Source organism: Mastomys coucha, unplaced genomic scaffold (assembly GCF_008632895.1).
Source record: "Mastomys coucha isolate ucsf_1 unplaced genomic scaffold, UCSF_Mcou_1 pScaffold23, whole genome shotgun sequence".
NCBI lineage: Eukaryota > Metazoa > Chordata > Mammalia > Rodentia > Muridae > Mastomys > Mastomys coucha.
Window position 1 is genome coordinate 7,326,726 of NW_022196906.1, and position 19,699 is coordinate 7,346,424.

General features: G+C 38.2%; 1 protein-coding gene across 7 annotated transcripts in view; it reads left to right on the top strand.

Annotated features, from left to right (window-relative positions):
* Positions 1 to 19,699, top strand: part of Ccdc82 (coiled-coil domain containing 82) — a 39,143-nt gene that overhangs the window by 14,638 nt on the left and 4,806 nt on the right. For all 7 annotated transcript variants that reach the window (XM_031344503.1, XM_031344507.1, XM_031344508.1 and 4 more), the window contains 4 exons: positions 3,598 to 3,690; positions 8,416 to 8,540; positions 11,155 to 11,325; positions 15,235 to 15,420. In XM_031344503.1, coding sequence (XP_031200363.1) covers positions 3,598 to 3,690; positions 8,416 to 8,540; positions 11,155 to 11,325; positions 15,235 to 15,420 — 575 coding nt within the window. The remainder of the gene's footprint in view (positions 1 to 3,597; positions 3,691 to 8,415; positions 8,541 to 11,154; positions 11,326 to 15,234; positions 15,421 to 19,699) is intronic.

A 19,699-nucleotide genomic window follows, 5' to 3' on the forward strand; every position in this document is an offset into this window, starting at 1 on the left:
AGTGTGCTAAGGTGTAAAAATGAAACAAACAAAACTACAGATGAATGGTCTTTGATTAACAGTGGTGTTTGTGTGTGAGAGAGAGGGTAGGCCTTTAATTTCAATTCCCAGGCCAGATTATGTGTGTTTAAGGAGTTTTCACATTATTCCCCATTTCTTGTTACTGTTGTATCCTTTGAATGCAGTAGACTCTTAATATATCCTTTGCTGTGCCAAAACAATTCATGACTGTGAGGAGATGGGCAGGACTAGAGTGGGCTTCAGTAATAGTGACAGCTGACCCCCACTCTTCATTTGACCCTTCACTGGGACACTCTGGTTCATTCAGTTTGGTTTTTGAAAAGAACAACAGTGTTAAACTACATTAACCCAGTTATCCAGGCTGGAAAAAAAAGTTCTGCTTAGGATGAGTTTATTGTGAAGTAGATAAAGGAGAGCTAGTATTGAAAAGAAATTTGCACCTGGGATGATGCCATATTTGTATGTCATCATGTGCATATAACCACAATCAGTAAGTCTCTAGCTTAACCAGTGACACAGAAGAGAAAGCAAAGAATATGAATAGTTTAAGACCAGTATTGCCTGTTGAATTTCTTGCTGTAGTTTCCTACTCAGACTCTTCTCTTCCTTCCCCCATGTGCATGCATGGGTAGGGAGGAACTGTTAAAAAGACAGTTTTCCTACTCTGCATTTACCACTCATGCTAAGTGTATACCTTCACTCCATAAGCCAATATATCAGCAAGCTATGCACTTCTTCCTGGAGAAGTATTAATAAACTTTCTCTTGCTCCTTGAAATAAATTTAGTGCTAGTGAGACCAGGTTTGGGAGAGATAGCAAAAGTAATGTCATCAGATCCCATCAACAGTACCCATCCCCTGCTCTGTGGTATTCTAGGAGGCTCATCCTCCACAGATATCCAGAAGAAGCTATTTTAAAATTAGTAAAAGATCGCAGAAAAGTAGCCAAAATAAATATACAAATCTCAATTACCCCCTTGTACACTAGAAGTAAATATTTAAATGATATAATTAAGGAAAATTTCTCCCCCACTGATAACAAAATGTAGTTCTTAAGCTCAGATGTAAAAACATGGCTGGCCTTATAAATAGAAAAACACACTTATTATGAAATAAGAAAGACAACCTAAGCGGGGAGACACGGATGATCCGAAAGTAATATACACACCGCAAGAAGTCTTTCTTCTAAAATTAGTTTTTGGTTCAACTTTACAAAACAATTCTGAAGTTCACTTAGAAGAACAAGTACATGAGAATAAAGTAAACTTTGAAAAAAATAGTAATTCAAAGGATTTTTCACTTTAAGATATAAAAGTTATCACTTAGTTGAAATAAGTAAACCAGGGCACAACTGACATGAGAAGAATATCCAGATCGGTAGGAAGGACATATGGTGCTGACACAAGAGCTTAGCATATGTGGGTTAAGGGATGCAGGAAAATCAACAGCCTACTTAGACATCAGATGGAACATGGGGGAATTAATTGCTACCTGAGGAAAGTAAAGTCATGCATAATACCAAATTTGACATTCCTATCCTTTCCAGATTGAGGTGATGATGCAGGACTGGAGCCATAGTCTATAGAGTGCATGCATAGCATGCAGGAGATCATGAGTGCAAACCTTAGCTTTGTCAAACAACAAGAGATGAACGGAGGGGGCGGGAATTAACGAAATTTCCAAGACTGCTCCACAGATGTTCATTCAATATAGAAATTAGAACTAGTCCTGAAAGATCCTGAGCTCCTAGCCTAGTTCTGTCTCTTTTCTGTTTATTTGTGATCTTAGGGATCTTTGTCAGTGCGCACTGTCATTTTTCCTAACAGGTGAGAAATTAGAGTTTTATATTAACCAATTCTCAATTCTGTATCTGAAAACTAATAAGAAATCTATCACCTGTGCAGAGAACATGAACACAGACTGGAGGAGACAGCCTGAGATGACTCCTCCAACACTTAGCTATAGGACCATAGGAAAACTTCCATCATCTTTCAGTTTCCCCAGCTAAAAATAAACTAAGGGAAATATCTGTTCGGTGAGCCCTTTAGAGATAAGGTAATGCATGCAAGTGTTTTGGATGATGCCTGGCATTTACTTCCTCAGCTGTGTTCTTTTCTCAGTTGGAAATACCAGAACATTATTCCAGCACTGCCTGCCCATTCACTCAAATACAGTGAAACCAGACCTTCTTTCTAGGGAGATTCTCATGAGCATGGCCAGGAGAAACATAGTGTGGTTAGAAAATAAAACATGCAAGAGATGTGGACCTCTATCCTTTCCTTTCTTCTTATCCCTAAAGAACTTCCAGAGCCTTTGCAATGTTGCTGCAGCTCTTTAAACTTCATGGCCAATGAGTGACACTGACCTTTAGCACTTTCAAGACTAGCATGTTAAGTGAAGGGGGAAAAAAAGATCCATTTCATTTGCCTGATGGTTAAACATAGTCCCAGAGTGGGTAAGTTAAACTTTTTTCCGACATGCCTGTTAATAATCCCCAGAAGACCTTTCCCTTAACATAATTTGAAGAGTTAGATGGAGTTTGGATGAATTTAACTCAAAATTGTTTACCAACTCTTTACTATATCAGCATTTGATAAAAGTCTAGTCAGAAGGGAATTCTTTTGAAGTATTAGTGTATTTTACTTTCCATTAGAAGCTACTGTGTGTGTGTGTGTGTGTGTGTGTGTGTGTGTGTGTGTGTGTGTACAATCTTCTTGGAATTTTCAGTGGCAGTAGGCCCTCTAAAGACCAAGAGCCAGAACAAAGAACTTTAGCACCTCCATGGAAGGAGTAGAGACTTGAAATTTCCCTGAAGGCCTCAAAGCCTTACAGAAGTACAACAACCTCTCTCTGTTCAATCCATTTTGTCAGCTGGAAGTAAAACCCCAATCCATTCATGATTTCTAAGGGTATATCCTACTTTTTTCTTCAGGCCCTAGCTAAACATCTTCCACATTTCCAGACATAATTCACAGGTACCTCCAGCAGGGTCTTTGATAACCATTTGAATCATGGGAGGAAGGATTTTCTAGAGAGCATTTCCATGGCCCATAGTAAAGTCTGGCCCCAGAGTAACAGGAAGAGCAGCACTGCCTGGCCTGTTACCATGATGAACTCCTGTCTAAGGCTAAGTTACAGAGAATATAATGCTATCATGCATAGTGTGGGAAGAGAAGGCACAGCTCCTTAAAGCAGTGTGGAAAATCCTACATCTGTGACAGTGTAAAGGAGAATGGGGTTGTCATGCCCACTGAGATGTCTATGAATAGCAGTTTCCTACACCATATCATATGAAGCATATTATAGACTAAAGCATAGTAAGCAGTCCATTTGAGAGGCTCTCTTGAGTTTTTCATTCATTGTAGTTGATAATTTCAAGTGGACATGGATTATTTTGATTTTTTCACAGTGCATCTCTCTGTATTCTCTGAAGAAATTTTCCTTATTAAGTCTGAGACCATTTTAGATTCAGGATGAGTGAACTTTGTGATACTTGTACCAATTTCTTAGCAGGGTACCTGTTGTATAGTATAGTGCTGTCTGCTATCTCCTAATAACTGCTTTAAATTAATTTCAGATTCTTTTAGTGACCATTATACTCACTTTGAAAGAGTTGTGAAGGCTCTTCTGATCAATGCTATTGATGGATCTTTTCTGGAAACTTTGTATGGTAAGTTAATAGTACTACTGAAACATTTGTTGGTATTGGTGTTGGTGGTATTTTTTAATTTTCCTAAATAGATTTTGAAACTAGATGAAACAAACCTCAGACAAAGCATTCTTAAATCTAGCCAGTTGTCCCTTCTGAAATAAATAATATATAAGTGTATTCACTTAAACAGTATGCTAATAATATTTGAGATATATAGATGACACATATATGACAATTTGTTGCTCCCAAAGTGTCTACAGCAAATTTTAGAATATAAAACATATACCCCTGAAACATGAGGGTGCCTTAACATTCATGTTATCAGTTCCTCTAAGATTTTGAACTTTACCAACAGACACATGCTGTTACTGCTTTTGTACCTTGGTCCATTCTGTTCTCCATCAGAATGTGATTCTTTTTTTTTTTTAATTGCAGATAGTCTAGGTAAGTGTACAGAATCTTTTTGTTGTGAAAGCTGTGAATACTTTTCATTGCCTCACTCATGCCAGTCTCATCCTAAGTATGGTTATACACATACATGTGAATTCTAGTATTATGTCAAAAATGGACCTCTACTTTCTTGCCTTAACAGAGTATAAGAAATTAAACTTTAAACATACATGTGTCTCCAGCACAGAATCTGATATTTCATAGACTATATATGTTGTGCTGAATGCCTGTGAGTAGTTAAGATTTTATTCATGCGGGCAGTGGTGGCACACGCCTTTAATCCCAGCACTGGGGAGGCAGAGGCAGGCAGATTTCTGACTTCGAGGTCAGCCTGGTCTACAGAGTGAGTTCCAGGACAGCCAGGGCTACGCAGAGAAACCCTGTCTCAAAACAAAACAAAACAAAACAAAATTTATTCATTAAGTTATAGAAAAATATTTTTTGAATGCCATCTATGATCCAGGAATTGATTTGAGGATTGGTAATGACTTCAAGACATTAGATTCCTGCCCTTTGTGGTTTAGAATTAATAAACAGATACTGAATAAACAAGTAGATAGCATAATATGTGAACTAAAACTACAATGTACCTCTTACAGAAATAAAGAGTACAGAGTTGAACAATAAGAGAAGCTAATATCTATTAGATAGATGTCAGATACATACATACATACATAAATACATACATACATACATACATACATACATACATACATAGACAGACAGACAGACAGAGTCTGACCAAAAGCAACTTAAATAGGAAAGAGCTTATTTCAGTTTATAACCCTCAGGTCACACTACTTCACTAAGGGAAGTTAGGGTAGAAACCTTAATGCAAGAACTGAAGCAAAGCCACAGAGAGTACTGAGTACTAGTTTATTACCCTTGGCTTGCTCAGTCTGCTTTTTATACACCCCAGGACTATACCATCTGTCCAGGGGTTGCCCCACCCACAATGGGCTTGTCCCCCTAAATCAATCACTAATTAAGAAATTGTACTTAAACTGTAATATATTGTAATATATGAACAAATATAAGTATATGAAGACTGGATAGATTGGTCAAAGAATGTAATGAATAAGTAGCTTTTAAACAGAAACAATGAGTAAAGTGAATGAATTAATTTGCTTTATATTTCTGTGATAAAAATACTGACAAAAAGCAATGTGGGAAATAAAGGTTTGTTTGGTTTATATATATATTGGGTCATGGTTTATTGAGAGAAATCAAAGCAAGAACTTGAATGCAGGAACCAAAATAGAGGCCATAAAGGAGAGCTACTTACTGGGTTGTTTAGCCTGGTCTCTTATACAATACAGGACTACCTGTCCAGGGGTAGCACTAGCCACTATGAGCCAGGCCTTCCCACTTTCATTAATAATCAAGAAAATGCCCTTTGAAATTGGCCTATAGGCAGTATGATGAAAAGTATTTTCTCAATTGAGTTTCTTTCTCCCTACATATGTCTAGTTTTGTGTCAAGTTAATAAACACCAGCCAGAACAACTGACTCCTTCTCAGTTTGACACCAGTACATTACTATTATACCAAATGTTGAATTATATTGATAATTAATAAATAAATCCCTGCAGCAGGTATGCTACCTGCCTCAATGCTTTTTGTTCCCAAATGAAAGACACACACACGTAGCCTTTAATTTTAATATGCCTTATACAGCTCAATAGCTGGGCCACTGCCTAACCTCCAAGTGGCTAATCCTGAGTTATTACTTACTAATTCTATGTCCTACCTTGGCTAATCTGGACCCAGAGAGCTGCCCAGCTTAGCCACACTCTGGGCCACTCTCTCCTGGCTCCTTCACATGGCAGCCATGCCTCTCTGTCCTGCACTCTGCTCAGGCATAGTGTCTCCCCTCTCCTCCACACTGTCTGGACATGGCAGATCTCTCTTTTTATTTCTCCTCTCTCCTGGTTCTGGGAAATTCCAAAAATCCCACCTCTGTCTGTCCTTCCCAGCTATTGGCTGTTGGCATTTTTATTTACCAATCAGAACCAACCCTGGGCAGGTTGCTAGAAGCTAAGTGGAGACTCTTGAGTAAGCTGCTTTGGGGACGAAAATTAACATTAGAATACAAGCATCATTAGGTCAAACCCACTACACCACACCCTTCCTTTCTTGTTTATCTACAAGTTCTCATTAATATCAATATTTCAAAAAATTCTAACTTTTAAAAGACCCACAATCTTTACAAATTCAAATGCTCTCAGTTTAGTCTTTTTAAAACATTAAAAGTCTCTGTCAAAGTTTAAAGCCTCTCTAAAGCGTCAAAGTTTCTAAGCTGTGGGCTCCTGTAAAATCAAAATCAAAAAACAAGTCCAAGAGAGAACCAGAGCATATTCACAACCAAATAAAAGCAGAGCCAAGGTCCACCAGTTCATTGTTCAGTGTCAGACTTCTGGGACTTGTGATCTTTTGGGCTCCAATGGGTTGAACAGCTCTTGTTCTCTGGCTCTGTTATTCTTAGTATCTACAGCTTGTCTCCTAGGCTCAGGCTAACTCTATTCTACACTAGCTACTCTCTTTGCTCATCCTATGCTGGTGACTCTGCAGTGATAGGTCTGTATCTTTGCCAATAGCCTTTCCTTGGCTGTCTTCAAGAACTCTTTCCATCACTACATGGTGCTAAGCCTCAGCGTCCCTCTATGACTCCTTTGTCATGCCTTCAAAACTAGTATTGTGTCTGTGACGTCTGCTCATTATCCTGTTTGGCTACCTGTCCAGGGTACACCCTTGGCCCCCTTGGACCACATCTTCTGTGTTCTGAGCCTGAAGAAATACCCAGAAGACTGCACCACAGTGCTACTAGTCTCCTTTTTACAGCTGATTCTTCAGCCGCAGCTGACCAGCATCACTGATTCTTAATTCAAAGCACTATTCACACAGCTCCTATGCTTACACTAAAACTTCACAAACCAGGCCCCCATTGCCTATATTCCTCTCAGCATTCTTATCTTTCAGGGTCCCACAAACAGCCCATTGAGCTCTTGTCCAGCCTAAAGATTCAAGCATCTCCATAATCTTTCCAAAACAAGATGATCAGTTCTATTACAGAAATATTCTACCAATGCTACCAATTTCTGTGTTAGCCTGCTTTATATTACTATAATAAATTACTAGTCAGGCAGCTTGGGGAAAAGTGTTTACTGGCTTTGATAGTATATCATAGTCCACTGAAGGAAGTCAAGGCAGGAACTCAAGGCAAGATCCTTGAGGCAATCATTCAAACAGAGGTCATGGAGGAGAGCTGCGTACTGGCTTACTTTCCATTGTTTGCTAAGCCTGCTTTCTTACACAACCTATGATATATTTAGAGAGTTATGTGTCAAGTTGACAGAGCCCAACCAGGACAGTAATATCTACATCTGTTGTATGTTAGGGCCATAGTAAGAGTTAAGAGCATTTAGAACAACTAGAAAGACCAGTTGTCATTATAATGCACTGAGTCAGCAGTGAGGGAAGAAGACAGCAAAAGAGTAGATAGTGGGAAGAGGGGCTCTTAATTCAACACCTAGTCATTAAGTTTGTAGTGACTTACTAAAACATGAGAAATGTCTTAAGTAAATTCACATGGAAATTTCTGAAGCTAGCAGAAAGGTTAACATCACAGGCCATGACAAGTATGTATAAATTGAGAGCAAAATATTAATCAAATTAGGACAACAAAAATAAGATGTGGTGGGCTATGAGAAAATAAGGGGAGAGACAGGGTCAAAAAGATGTTTCCATTGTGTTGGCAAGATCCATGGGTGGATCCATGGATGGAACCAGCTGCAGCGCTCCTTAAAAATGTGATCAGTAAGTCAGGCAGTGGTGGTGCACGCCTTTAATCCCAGCACTTGGGAGGCAGAGGCAGGTGGATTTCTGAGTTCAAGGCCAGCCTGGTCTACAGAGTGAGTTCCAGTACAGCCAAGGCTACACAGAGAAACCCTGTCTCGAAAAAAGAAAAAGAAAGAAAGAAAAATGTGATCAGTAATTCAGTGGTCATGAAAATTGGTTTTAAAGGAAAAGTTAAGTGTTCTGTGAAAGCTTTTTCATGTGGCTCCTTGTGTTATATATATAATGATAACGAGAAAATCTAAGGCTTATAGAAGGATGACAGAAACTCTGCCCTGTTTTCTGCCCCTGTGCCTCCATGAAATGAAGCTTTTATTAAGTTTTTTCTAATTTAAAATAGTTTCAACTATCCAGCCATCTTTCCAGACCTCAAACACATACAGTGTTCAGTTGATTCAGTATTTCAATTATCCTATTATTTTTATTCATTTGCTTACAGATGGCACCAGGAAGAAATCCTATGCACAAGATATGTTGACGTCTCTTCATTATTTGGATAATCGCTTTATTCAACCTCGTCTAGAGAGTTTATTCTCTAGAAGTCGATGGAAAGAGCAATATAAGGTATATAGCTTGCCTTTTAAGCTCTGGTATTAGTATGGGGACAGTGGCCCTCTCAAGATTCCAATATCCACCAAGATGGAATCATTTTCTGAAGTGTAGGCCTTCTGCTTTGTTGCATAATAACATTTCAATTTTTTTCTAAAGGCTTTAATTATTTTAAGTATCTGCACTAATGTCTTCAATAGTTAAATGGTTTGAAATAATTTCAGAGTATCTCTAGGGCTTAGCCTATTTTAAAATGAGGAGATTGTCTTATACGATAATTCTTTAGAGAAGAAAGTCACACAGATGAAGAAGTTTGAAAAAACAATGTCTAACTTGAACTGGCTCTGTATTGGAGCATGTTTCTGAGCACTAATTCATGAATTTATACTTCAGGTTTTCAAGGTGGGGATTTAGATAGCAGTATCTTTCAAATTAGTGTGTCCCATGAGGCTGTCTCTTGTGAGATACCTGTTATTCCTCCAACTGTTTTTAAATATTTTACTGTGTTTGAAAGGTATGTGAAAGCATATGTTGTGTGTGTGAATGAGAACCTATCCATGCCACAGTCCACTGTGGGAAGGGGAAAACTTTTAGGAGATTTTTTTTTTCCTTCCACTGTAGGTTCCTGGAATTAAACACAGGTCATCAGGTTTACATGACAACAGTTTTACGCATGAGCCATCAATTTGGGTCCCTCTTAGGATGTTTAATTTCAGTGTAGAAACTGATTTGCATCATTCTGTAACTTAACATTTTATATTTCTAGAAGTTTGAGGATTTTTAACTTTTAAAATTCGAGTTACAAGATTATATTTTATTCTCCAGATTTGTATTTTAGTGTATATAATGGCAGAGCATGAACTATGTGATATTTAAAGGCACCCTGACCTTGACATTCTATTTTCTAATGATTGATAAAAGGAAAATGGTAGATAATAGACATTCAAATTCCCTAAAAGTCCCCCTAGCATTTAAATTAACTTCTATACTCCTGTACTTCAGAGACCTGAGCTCCATCAAGAACTCTTCAGCCTGAAGTAAACCTGATCATAGGAAATGCTTCAATTTGAGTGACAGTCAGGGGCTACAGACACTAAGATTTCAAGTTCAAAGATGGTTTGAATTTAGAACTACCATATGAATCTTTTTATTTCTAGATTTTTAACACTACTAGATCTCCAATTTATTCCTCAGATGTAAAACAATATTTAACTGCTCTTTAGGGAAATAGGTGTTTATTTATTTTAGGTAAAATACATAAAATACAATATTATTTTCTTTAAAACAGAGAAAAGTGTTACAATTTTAAAGAACTTTTAGCATTTGATAAATGATTTACATGTGAAATATATTTCATAAGTCCAATTCTCTCCTTCATTTCACAGTGAAGAAAGTGTACTCAAAGTGTAAAGTTGCACAGCTAGTAACTTCACAGGCCAGGATTTAATAGAGTCCAAGACTCTTGGGTCTGTGTTATATTATGCTTGGCCACACTGGCAGGTTATAGTGAATTTAGAAAACTCACAGTCAAATAACAAGATGCACAGAATTATGAGATAGATGATCCAGTAAGATCTTAGTATATACTGGGTCATACTGAAGAAGATAAAGTAACATGAAGAAAGCTCACTGATGTGACCCAGGAAAGTGTCTGTGCCACTTTACATGTAGAGTATGTTTTGCTTACTGTAGTCACCTGGGAAACCAAGCTCTTTGAGCTTTCATCACACTGTGCTGCACAGCACCACAGAAGCAGGAAGGAAAAACAGTAGTCTGGATTTCAGTCTATTAGTGACATGCTGTGAAGTTTGAAGACTGTGACAGGTAAATCAGACCAGTGCTGTTGATCACACAATATGAAAAGGATCAGTGTACTATCCAGAGTGATGTACGGGACGAATGTGGATTAGGAATCATGCTAGCAATATATTCAGTGTGTTCATTCAAGTGTGATATTAAAATACACTGCTAATGGAACAGTAGTGACTAGCACAGGCTGAGTACAAGTGCAATTACTCATATACAAATGACTTCATCGCTAACGTAGCTTGCTCATGCAGACCAGGGTTTCTCACATGCTTCACTCATTGATAATCAGTCACTAGATGGTCCATCAGTGCTGGACATGGAACATTAGTAATTGCAAGGTGCTTATTTTCACATGACAAAGCAGGTGACTACAGGAAGATTAAGTTATTTCCGGAATGTTTTCAGGAAAGTGTCATTTAACTTGTGCCCTGAAGAATGAATGCAACTTTTTCAAATTTTAACTAGCTTAAATGAATTCCTCTTTCACTTACCCTGATATTTTGTTGCTCATTTTCCTAATTTACTTAATAACTCATTGATATTAATTAGAGGTGAAACTATGGAAAAGAAGTAAATTAAATAAAGCCTATTGGAAATACTACTTGGTAGTAATTTGTAAGTAAAGAGATAAATGAAACTACTTGCTTTTCTTTGTCTTTTTTATTGCCAAGATTAATATTTTTCAATTTAAAAATACCTTCTTAAAGTAAGAAATAGCATATGATTTGTTCTTATATTTCTTTCCAATGCTGTCCAAAATGAGTTCTAATTTGGAAACATTTATATTTGACTTAATCTTCTTACATTTAACTGTTGTCAGGAGCGGGTTGAAAGCTACTCTAATTTAAGCATCCTTTCAAAGAGCCCTGAGGACTGTGGATGCCAGGCTTGTGGGCTGCATCGCCACTGTAAATTCTCAGTGCATCTCTCGGGAAAGTGGTACAACACCAGGACAATGGAAACAGATGACTTCATGTCACATGATAAGCAGGTATCTTTTACTAATTTTTCTCTTTGCTGTTTAGAAAATTCAGGCTTCATATCTTGTCCTCTACATAGTTCTCACAAATAGAGAAAACACTACAAAGAAAAGAATACAAGGAGATATGATATATTTGATTTTTTCTTTCTTTTAGTATGCCGTTGATATTAAACGGAGGGTCTCAGCTTGCTAAGGAAACACACACTCTTAACCCCAGGGTACAATTCTGAAGGTGAAAATGTGTCTGATTTAGCATATTCACCCCCTAATTCAGTGAGATGAAATTAGTACATATTCTTAATCTCTGTAAGTCTTATTATAGGATGGGCATGGTAAGGGCAGTTACTTGGGCAAGAGAGGAACAAGGCTGCCTTTGTCAGGTAGCACTCAAATTAGTAGTTTATAGGTAATTAATTGAGGATGCCTGTTTATCCTACAGTGAGAGAATTCAGAGAGCACTGTACTTCAATTTAGACAGTATCTGGTTCGTCAGTGTCTAGAGCAATTATTTACCTGATGAAGAGGCTGTTAAATTTGAGCATAGAAAAATAATTTCAAGAATAAGTAACTGCTAGGTATGGTGTTATATACCTTTAATCCCAATACTCAGGAGGCAGAAAGAAGCAGGCATAAGCTGCCTGGTCTACAGAGCTAGTTCCAGGACAGTCAGGGATACACAGAGAAACTGCAGCTCAAACAAACAAACAAACAAGAAATAAAACCTAAATTTTTTAAAAATAGTTAATAGATAACAATGGGACAGTATAATGTGAATTCATAAAAATATAGAATTTGCTTGTGTTTTTTAATTTTACCTTGTAAGAAGAGTGCATTTGTAAATACATTGAGAACTTTCTCTAGTGACACTGCATATCTTTGTAGGATATATGTTTGGGATGAGATAGAGGCCCGAAATTATTGCTAAATCTTCCATTATTAAAGTGGAGGAAATATGACTTATTGGAAAGTATGATTCATGAGTACTATTGGGCAACAGTTGACCAGATCCCTCTAAACAATACAATAAAGATTGGAAAACTCATTTAGAGATTTTAGTTTTGGGGGTTGGAGTTAAATACTTAAGAAAATGTTCATTCTCAACCTAAGCACATACAAGTTAAGCTACTTAATATTCAGATTGATAGTTTATAAATTCCCAAAATACTTTTAAGTCAGTTGTTGAAAACAATATGGCCAACATAGCTTAGAAGTTTGAAGGCTTATGAGAAATAAGATTTCTAGAGGATGAAAGTTCTGGTGTATTTTTAAAATACAGATGACTACACAGCTAGAGCGACTGTAGTCTCTATAACTTTATCCTATAAACGTCAACTCGATAAAAGCAAATGGCATGATCACAACATTCACTGAAGCATTATTAATTAGGAGTGAATACAAAATGGTAAAGATGCTCCATGTAAGACCTTAGAAAAGTGACATGAGAGTCTGCTACACAAGAATGTGTGGCAGGACATAGTGTCATTTAGATAATGTTGTCACTAGTAGTCATTTATGGCTGTTTGGAAATGATGTGAGGTGAAATAAATTTTCTTCAGTAAATTTTTTTAATAATAAAATTATTAGGGGAGGGAGGAGGAAACAGGTTTGTTTCTTGTTTTTGTTTTTGTTTTTGATATTTTTTCAGAGGGGTAAACAAAAGAAGAGATACCATTTGAAATGTAAATAAAGAAAATATCTAATTAAAAAGAATAAAATTATTTTATTCTAATTAACTTACAAATAAACACAACACAGAACCAATTTAAGGAAACCAGTAAAACACATTTTGCTGTTGTTGTTGTTGTTGTTGTTGTTGTTGTTGTTATTGATGTTGTTGTTTTGGTATAGAATTCAATGATTTCCATTAAACATAACCAGAATCCATCACTGTCATGCTACCTGGGGCTTCACTAGTCAATCAACTGTGATGATTTGCAGACTTCAGGTTATATTTTTGTAGTTATTATTAAAAAAAAATACACTGTGTGAATTCAGTGCATGTCTCTTTAAGCCTTGATTAGTGTTTCTAAAAGGGTGGAGCTATTTTGAATGGGACAAATGGATCAAGCCATTAAAATGAATCAGAGTTCTATTTATCTTCCCTACAATCTAAGCACCAGTATTTAAGTAAACAATGTATATTTGTCCAAAAATTTTGCAAGCACTTAAATTTTATTTGAAGAAAGAACTATTTCCTTAGACCCTTCGCACTTGACATACCTGCAACTCCAGCTTGCCTTTATGTTCAAAACTTTCAGTAAAGACAGTCTGTTTGTTTCCTATTGAACCACTGTGTCGGTGCCTGCACAGAAAGTAAAGTATGAATGTATTTCTATTTGGGGGCTTAAAGAGACTATCCACACCTCTGCCCACTGCCCTGGGGTTATTTGGTAAGCAATGTCTCTACTTTTTGATTATGCCTATAGTTATGAAAAAATGAAAGCCTAGGATTAACTAGGTTTTTTTTTTTGAGAGTACAGTAAAACACTGATTGTTTGCTGATAATTTTCTTTTGCCTGACTTGCCAGAGATTAGCTTATTTGAAAGAAAGGATATGCTTTGACGGAAGATGGATTTGCCAGTTCACAGAATGAGTAGTTTAGTTTCAGCAGTGTTATGTTGGATAAGAGGCCTTGGACCACAAGAATTCCCTACTTTAAGAAGAAAAACAAGTCTTATATCAAACTTAAGAAATGAAAGAAACTTACACACACATAAGACCCCTTCCCAAAGCTGTAGAAGCATAAACAGTTGCCAGCGTGAAAGGAAAGGGTGCTGGGTGGTAGGTGAAAGGCTGGGTTGACTGCCTGCTGTACAGGGAGAATTTTAGTTTTACACTTCCTTTGATCATCCATGCTCTTGTCTGTAGCTCTAGGAAACCTGTGGTAGCATAGTTTCTTTGCTCTGTTTTTGAGTGCTCCATCTCAAGAGAATCAATGTTTGTTCATGTCTATTCAGAAAAAGTCACAGGATGTGATGAAATGTCCAAATGTTTCACTTAAACATGTATCAAACCCAGCCACTGCCCAGCCATCATTACATCCCTTGGATTCCTTTTAGACAGTGTACTCCTGCCCTGTTACTTTTCTACACACCATCGTTATCTCTGTATTCATTTGCATTGTGGCTTCATAAAAATGTGGCATAGATGACTATTAAAAATGATGTAGCTTGTTTTAAACTTGTGTACTTGGGCTTACAGACAAGTTCTTAAATTAGAAAGGCATTTTTGTCCTTCGGTTCTTATATGATATGATCAAGTTGTGATGTTTGGAGCCCATTCTGGTGTGTTTTTGATAAAGTATGAAAATATGAATTAAGATATATTTAATTTTATCAGTAGAGTAATGTTGGCTTCCATTTTAGCTGTATAATAAAACATAACCATCAAAACATGACATGGTCTGGTTGACTGATTTCACAGATGTGCATCATAGACTCCTAGAAGTCCACATATAATCAAAGCACACAATAAAATGTTAATGTCTAATTCATATACAACACATTACATGAAGCCAAAAATGTACATACGCACAAAGAACATTTTTACTTTATGTTTGGAAATTATTCGGTAAACAACTACCAACACTTAACAGTGGTGTAAGAGTGTTCCACTTTTAGTTAGTTCTTGTTCATATTTATAAATTTATCATAATCTGGGCATTTAAAATATAGAACATGTGTACATGCCATACTCTGCATTCCTTCTCTTGGTTTTCTGTGTGTCCATCTTTATGCCTTGCAAGCAGTTTCTCTCTTTATTCCCAAATTCAGATAACTGTTTTCAGAACTGAAAGAACCACTGACAGAGGCTGGGGTGGTGGCCTAGTCAATAGAAGGTGGCAAGCATGAGTGCTGGAATTCAGACATAAATATTTTCACTTTAATTGAGGTAATGACATTTATTTCTCAATATAGGTGTTTATTGTTGGCAGAATTTGTGCCGAACGCACCAGAATTTATCATAAACTAAAGCATTTTAAATTCAAACTGTACCAAGATTGTTGCTCCATTGCAAAAACAGAAGAGGTTGGAGATGAACAGGTTAAAGATACAGTAAAGCGAGTCTTCAGTCATTCAAAAGAAAGTGGCTGGATTAGAAAGGTAAGGTTGTAGACCACCTTGTTCTGCAGAGTCTGAAGGCTTAAATGTGGCTGTTCTTATGTTTCCTCTTCTGCCTATTCTCTCCATGATTATCACTGCTCTGTTCTGAATAGATGTCCCGATGCTCCATGAATTCTTCCACCTCATTGTGTAGATTATATTGAACAATAATACTGACAAAAGGTCTCTGCTCTTTGTCTTTTATGTGTGTAAGCATTACTTGTATATTGTTACTTTTCTTGTTCCTGTAAAAAAAATACCAAGACAGAAGTATCTTAAAAGAAAGGGGTTGATTCTGGCTTACATGTGTGTGCTAGTCTAACGTGGTGAGGAAGACCTTGAGTCAGCTGGTTGTCTTTCAAAATCAAGAAGCAAAGAGAGATTAATTCTTCTGCCCACCTAGTTTTCTCTTTATAAAGTCCAGGACCCAAATGGAGAAAATCATGCCACCTTCTTTTAGGGTAGCTCTTCTACCATAGTTAGCCTAGATTATCCCTCAAAGGCATTCCCTGAAACTTGTCTCCTAAATAATTCTGGGTCCTGTCAAACTGGGAATCAGTATCAACTGGTATATTATTCCAGGGTGCTTTTTCGTGTGGTGTTGGGTGTGGGTTGGGGTGGGGCGAAGTATAGTAGTCACCTTTGCTTGCCTGCTTTCTTCCTGAGACCCTTTGATCTAAGACTCAAGAAGCATCTGCTGTCAGTCTGAGGAAAGGGTCCTCATCACCCATTCTAACATAGCCACATCCTCTTCTTGAGGACATGGAGCTGAGTGGTTGGCACTTGTAGGGCTGTGATAGACAGCCTGGTTTCTGGTTGAGCTAAGGTTTGAAACCCCGTGACCCTGCAAGGGAGAGTAGGCAGTATGTGTTGCCACACTCCCAGACACCAGGCTCCTGGCCCGAGGCCACAACTCTCCATAGGTCTGTGGCCATCAATCATGTAAGGGCAACACACCAAGCCCATCCACAGATAAAAGAGGTCATGTAGCCTCAGGACATGTAGCCTCATGTACCACAGGTCATGTAGCCTCAAGACAGATCTCCATTTTAATAAGGTACCTAAAGGCCTGGAGGCTTAGCCAATAAACTCCCCTTCCCAGACACTCCTCCCTGAGTATTTAACCTCAGAGCTACCCTGAGAAAGTGGGGTACAGTTTACTCATCACCACTCTCCACCATGACAATAAATGCCTGAAAACTATGGACTGTCTTTTTTTCATCGGGATCTGCCTTGGGCAGCAATGGAACAGGTCTTCACCTAAAGAGCCAGTGGGTTCTCCAGTCTCCAGCAGGAGGCCTCTCAGAGCTCCCAGCCTCAGCCTTCTCAAACCAAGTCACCCACAGAGCAAGCCAAGGACTTTCCTCCCCTCAGGACCCAGCCAGAGCACTCCCCTCTTTTCCTTTTCACCTGGACCAGATCCACCCTGTGGGGTGGGTATGGAGGGGGCAGCTAATCTGTTCTCAGCTCTTCCACGAGCTTGAGAACCAGATGGTCCTAGCCTCTGCACAGGCCTAGGGACCTCCGAGCCTGCTCCAGCAGTTCCAGGACCTCAGACTGCACTCCCCCCACCCCCAGAGTGGTGTTCAGCGGCTTCGTATAACTCGACAATCATGGGATAAGCACAGTCAAAACTTCCTCCTCCAGCCTTCACCAGTGGCCCAAGTCCTATGGCAGAGTGGACATGGGAGACCCCCTTCACCCAACAGGCACTGTGACTAAAGATAGAAGGGAGCTCTGAGGCTTCAGGCTGTGAAACCTTCTTTGACTTCCCTGTACCTTGATAGTCATTGGATTTGAAAGAGTCCAGTGGAACCATGAGACCTCCTGGCAGGTCAGAAGCTCTGCTCTGCTCACAGAGCCTTTAGAATTAGGTTGTGATTAGTAGTTTTCTAAAACAGGTTTAGTCCTACAGATACACAAGAAAAAGCAAATAGAAATTACTCAGAAAATTTGGATCAATGATGTATTTCATCCTGCAAAGAAAAGAAACAGAACAATCTGACTTGGTATCTTTTGTCTGGGCTATAGACTAGGGAATTTGTAACGAGCAAAGGTGAGGCAAGAGAACATAGCAAATAAACTTTTATGAGCCATGAGACAGGGAGCAGCAGCACAGGTTCATCTCAGGACCTATCATGTTCGTTAGAGGGGTTGCTACAAAGAAGAACATCACAGTTTCTTTCCCTTTGGACACTTAATCTCCTACCTCAACCCACCATCTAGTGACCTTGTCTGTCCTTTCACTCTCTTCGGATTCTCACATTTTGCCTTGCTTTTTATACTACACAAGCTCTTCTTCCCAGCCCATCTATGTTTTTCACTGGCTTTTGGGAAAGACATGGCTAGTAACCCTGACTTCATTTTCTGAGACATTGAACTTCTTAAGTGCTTTTTGTGATGCCTTTAAGAGATACCAATTCAATCATGGAATTAGAAAATCTATTGGTATGCCACATTTATAAATATGTTCCTTCCCCCATTTTGTAATACTTGAGATTGAACCCTATGCTTTGTGGATGCTAGAAAGGTTCTACACCACTCAGCTATAGCTCCAATCTTTGTACATTGTGGGGTACTATATGTAAGAATTACACACATTTATATATGGAGAATTTTCAACTTCTTGCAAGGAAATATTGCAGAGCAAGTATTTCCATGTATTTTAGAGTATCCTTAACAAAGTTTAGGACCATTAATGGAATATGAAATTAAAACATTCTTAAGAAAAGAAAGTAAAATTATGTTCTCTTAGTTAGGTTTCTATTACTATGGTAAAATACTATGACCAAAAGCATCTAGGGGAGAAATAGCTTACTTGAGTTTACAGTTCTAAGGTTACACTCATCACTGAAAGAAGTCCAAGCAGAAACATAGAGGGAAGAATGGAAGCAGAGGCTATGCAGGAACACTGCTTAGTGGCTTACTCTCCATGTTGTTCAGTCTGCTTTCTTATTCCTCCTGCCCAGGAACACTACCCGCAGTGAGCTAAGTCTGCATCATTATTATCAAGAAAAACGCTCTAGAGACTTGCCTGTAGCCTGGTCTCATAGAAGCATTTCCTCAATTCAGAGTCCCTTTCTCCAAATGACTCTGGTTTCTGTCAAGTTGGCATAAAACTAACCAACAGAATCAATCCCTTGTCAGCTTGACACACAAATACATAACTATTAAAATGAACTTTTCTTTCTTATTTGCCCCCAAAATTGCATAATAATATTAATATCACAATTCCAACTTTTAAGAATTCCAAAGCCTTTAAAAATTCAAACACCAAAAGTTCAGTTTCCCGAAAATATCTACTTTCTCTAAAGTATCAAAGTTTTTTTTAATTCGTCTTTTAACTGTAGCCTCCTGTAAAATCAAAAATAAGTTATGTACTGTTTTGTTTGGTTGTTTTTTTGTCTTTTGTTTTTTTGAGACAGGGTTTCTCTGTGTAGCCCTGGCTGTCCTAGAACTCACTCTGTAGACCAGGCTAGCCTCGAACTCAGAAATCTGCCTGCCTCTGCCTCCCAAGTGCTGGGATTAAAGACGTGCACCACCACTGCCTGGCAATTGCGCACTGTTTTAATTAGGGTTTTACTGCTGTGAACAGACACTATGACCAAGGCAACTCTTATAAGAACAATATTTATTAGGTTCAGAGGTTCAGTCAATTATCATCAAGGTGGGAGCAGGGCAGCATCCAGACAGTCGTGGCTCAGGAGGAGCTAAAAGCTACATCTTCATCTGAAAGCTGCTAGAAGACTGGCTTCCAGGCAACTAGAACAAGGGTCTTAAAGCCCATACCCACTGTGACATACATGCTTCCTCCAAAAAGGCCATACCTCCAAACAGTACCACTCCCTGGGCCAAGCTTATTCAAACTACCACACATACCTTTTTACTCCAAGAGAGAAGAACCAGAGTATATCAAACCAAAGCAAAACCAAAGTCTATCAGTGTACAGCTTATTATCAGACTCCTGGGGCTCACGATCTTCTGGGCTCCAAAGGGCTTGAACAGCCATCCACAATATATACAGCTTGTCTCTTAAGCTCTGCCATCTCTACCCTAGACTTGATTCTCTCCTTGGTAGTTATTCCATGGTGTTGTCATCTTCTTTATAGACTTTTTCAAAAGATTCCCTAGAAATCAGAGGGTTTATATCCAGCATAAGTGCATATACTGCTTTTTTGTGTTGTGATGAAATTTCAGAATTTGTCAAATGCTCTGACATTTCTCAGCCTTGCTGTCCCTTTGAGTGAGACAGCACTGTGTATTTGTGACACATGCATAT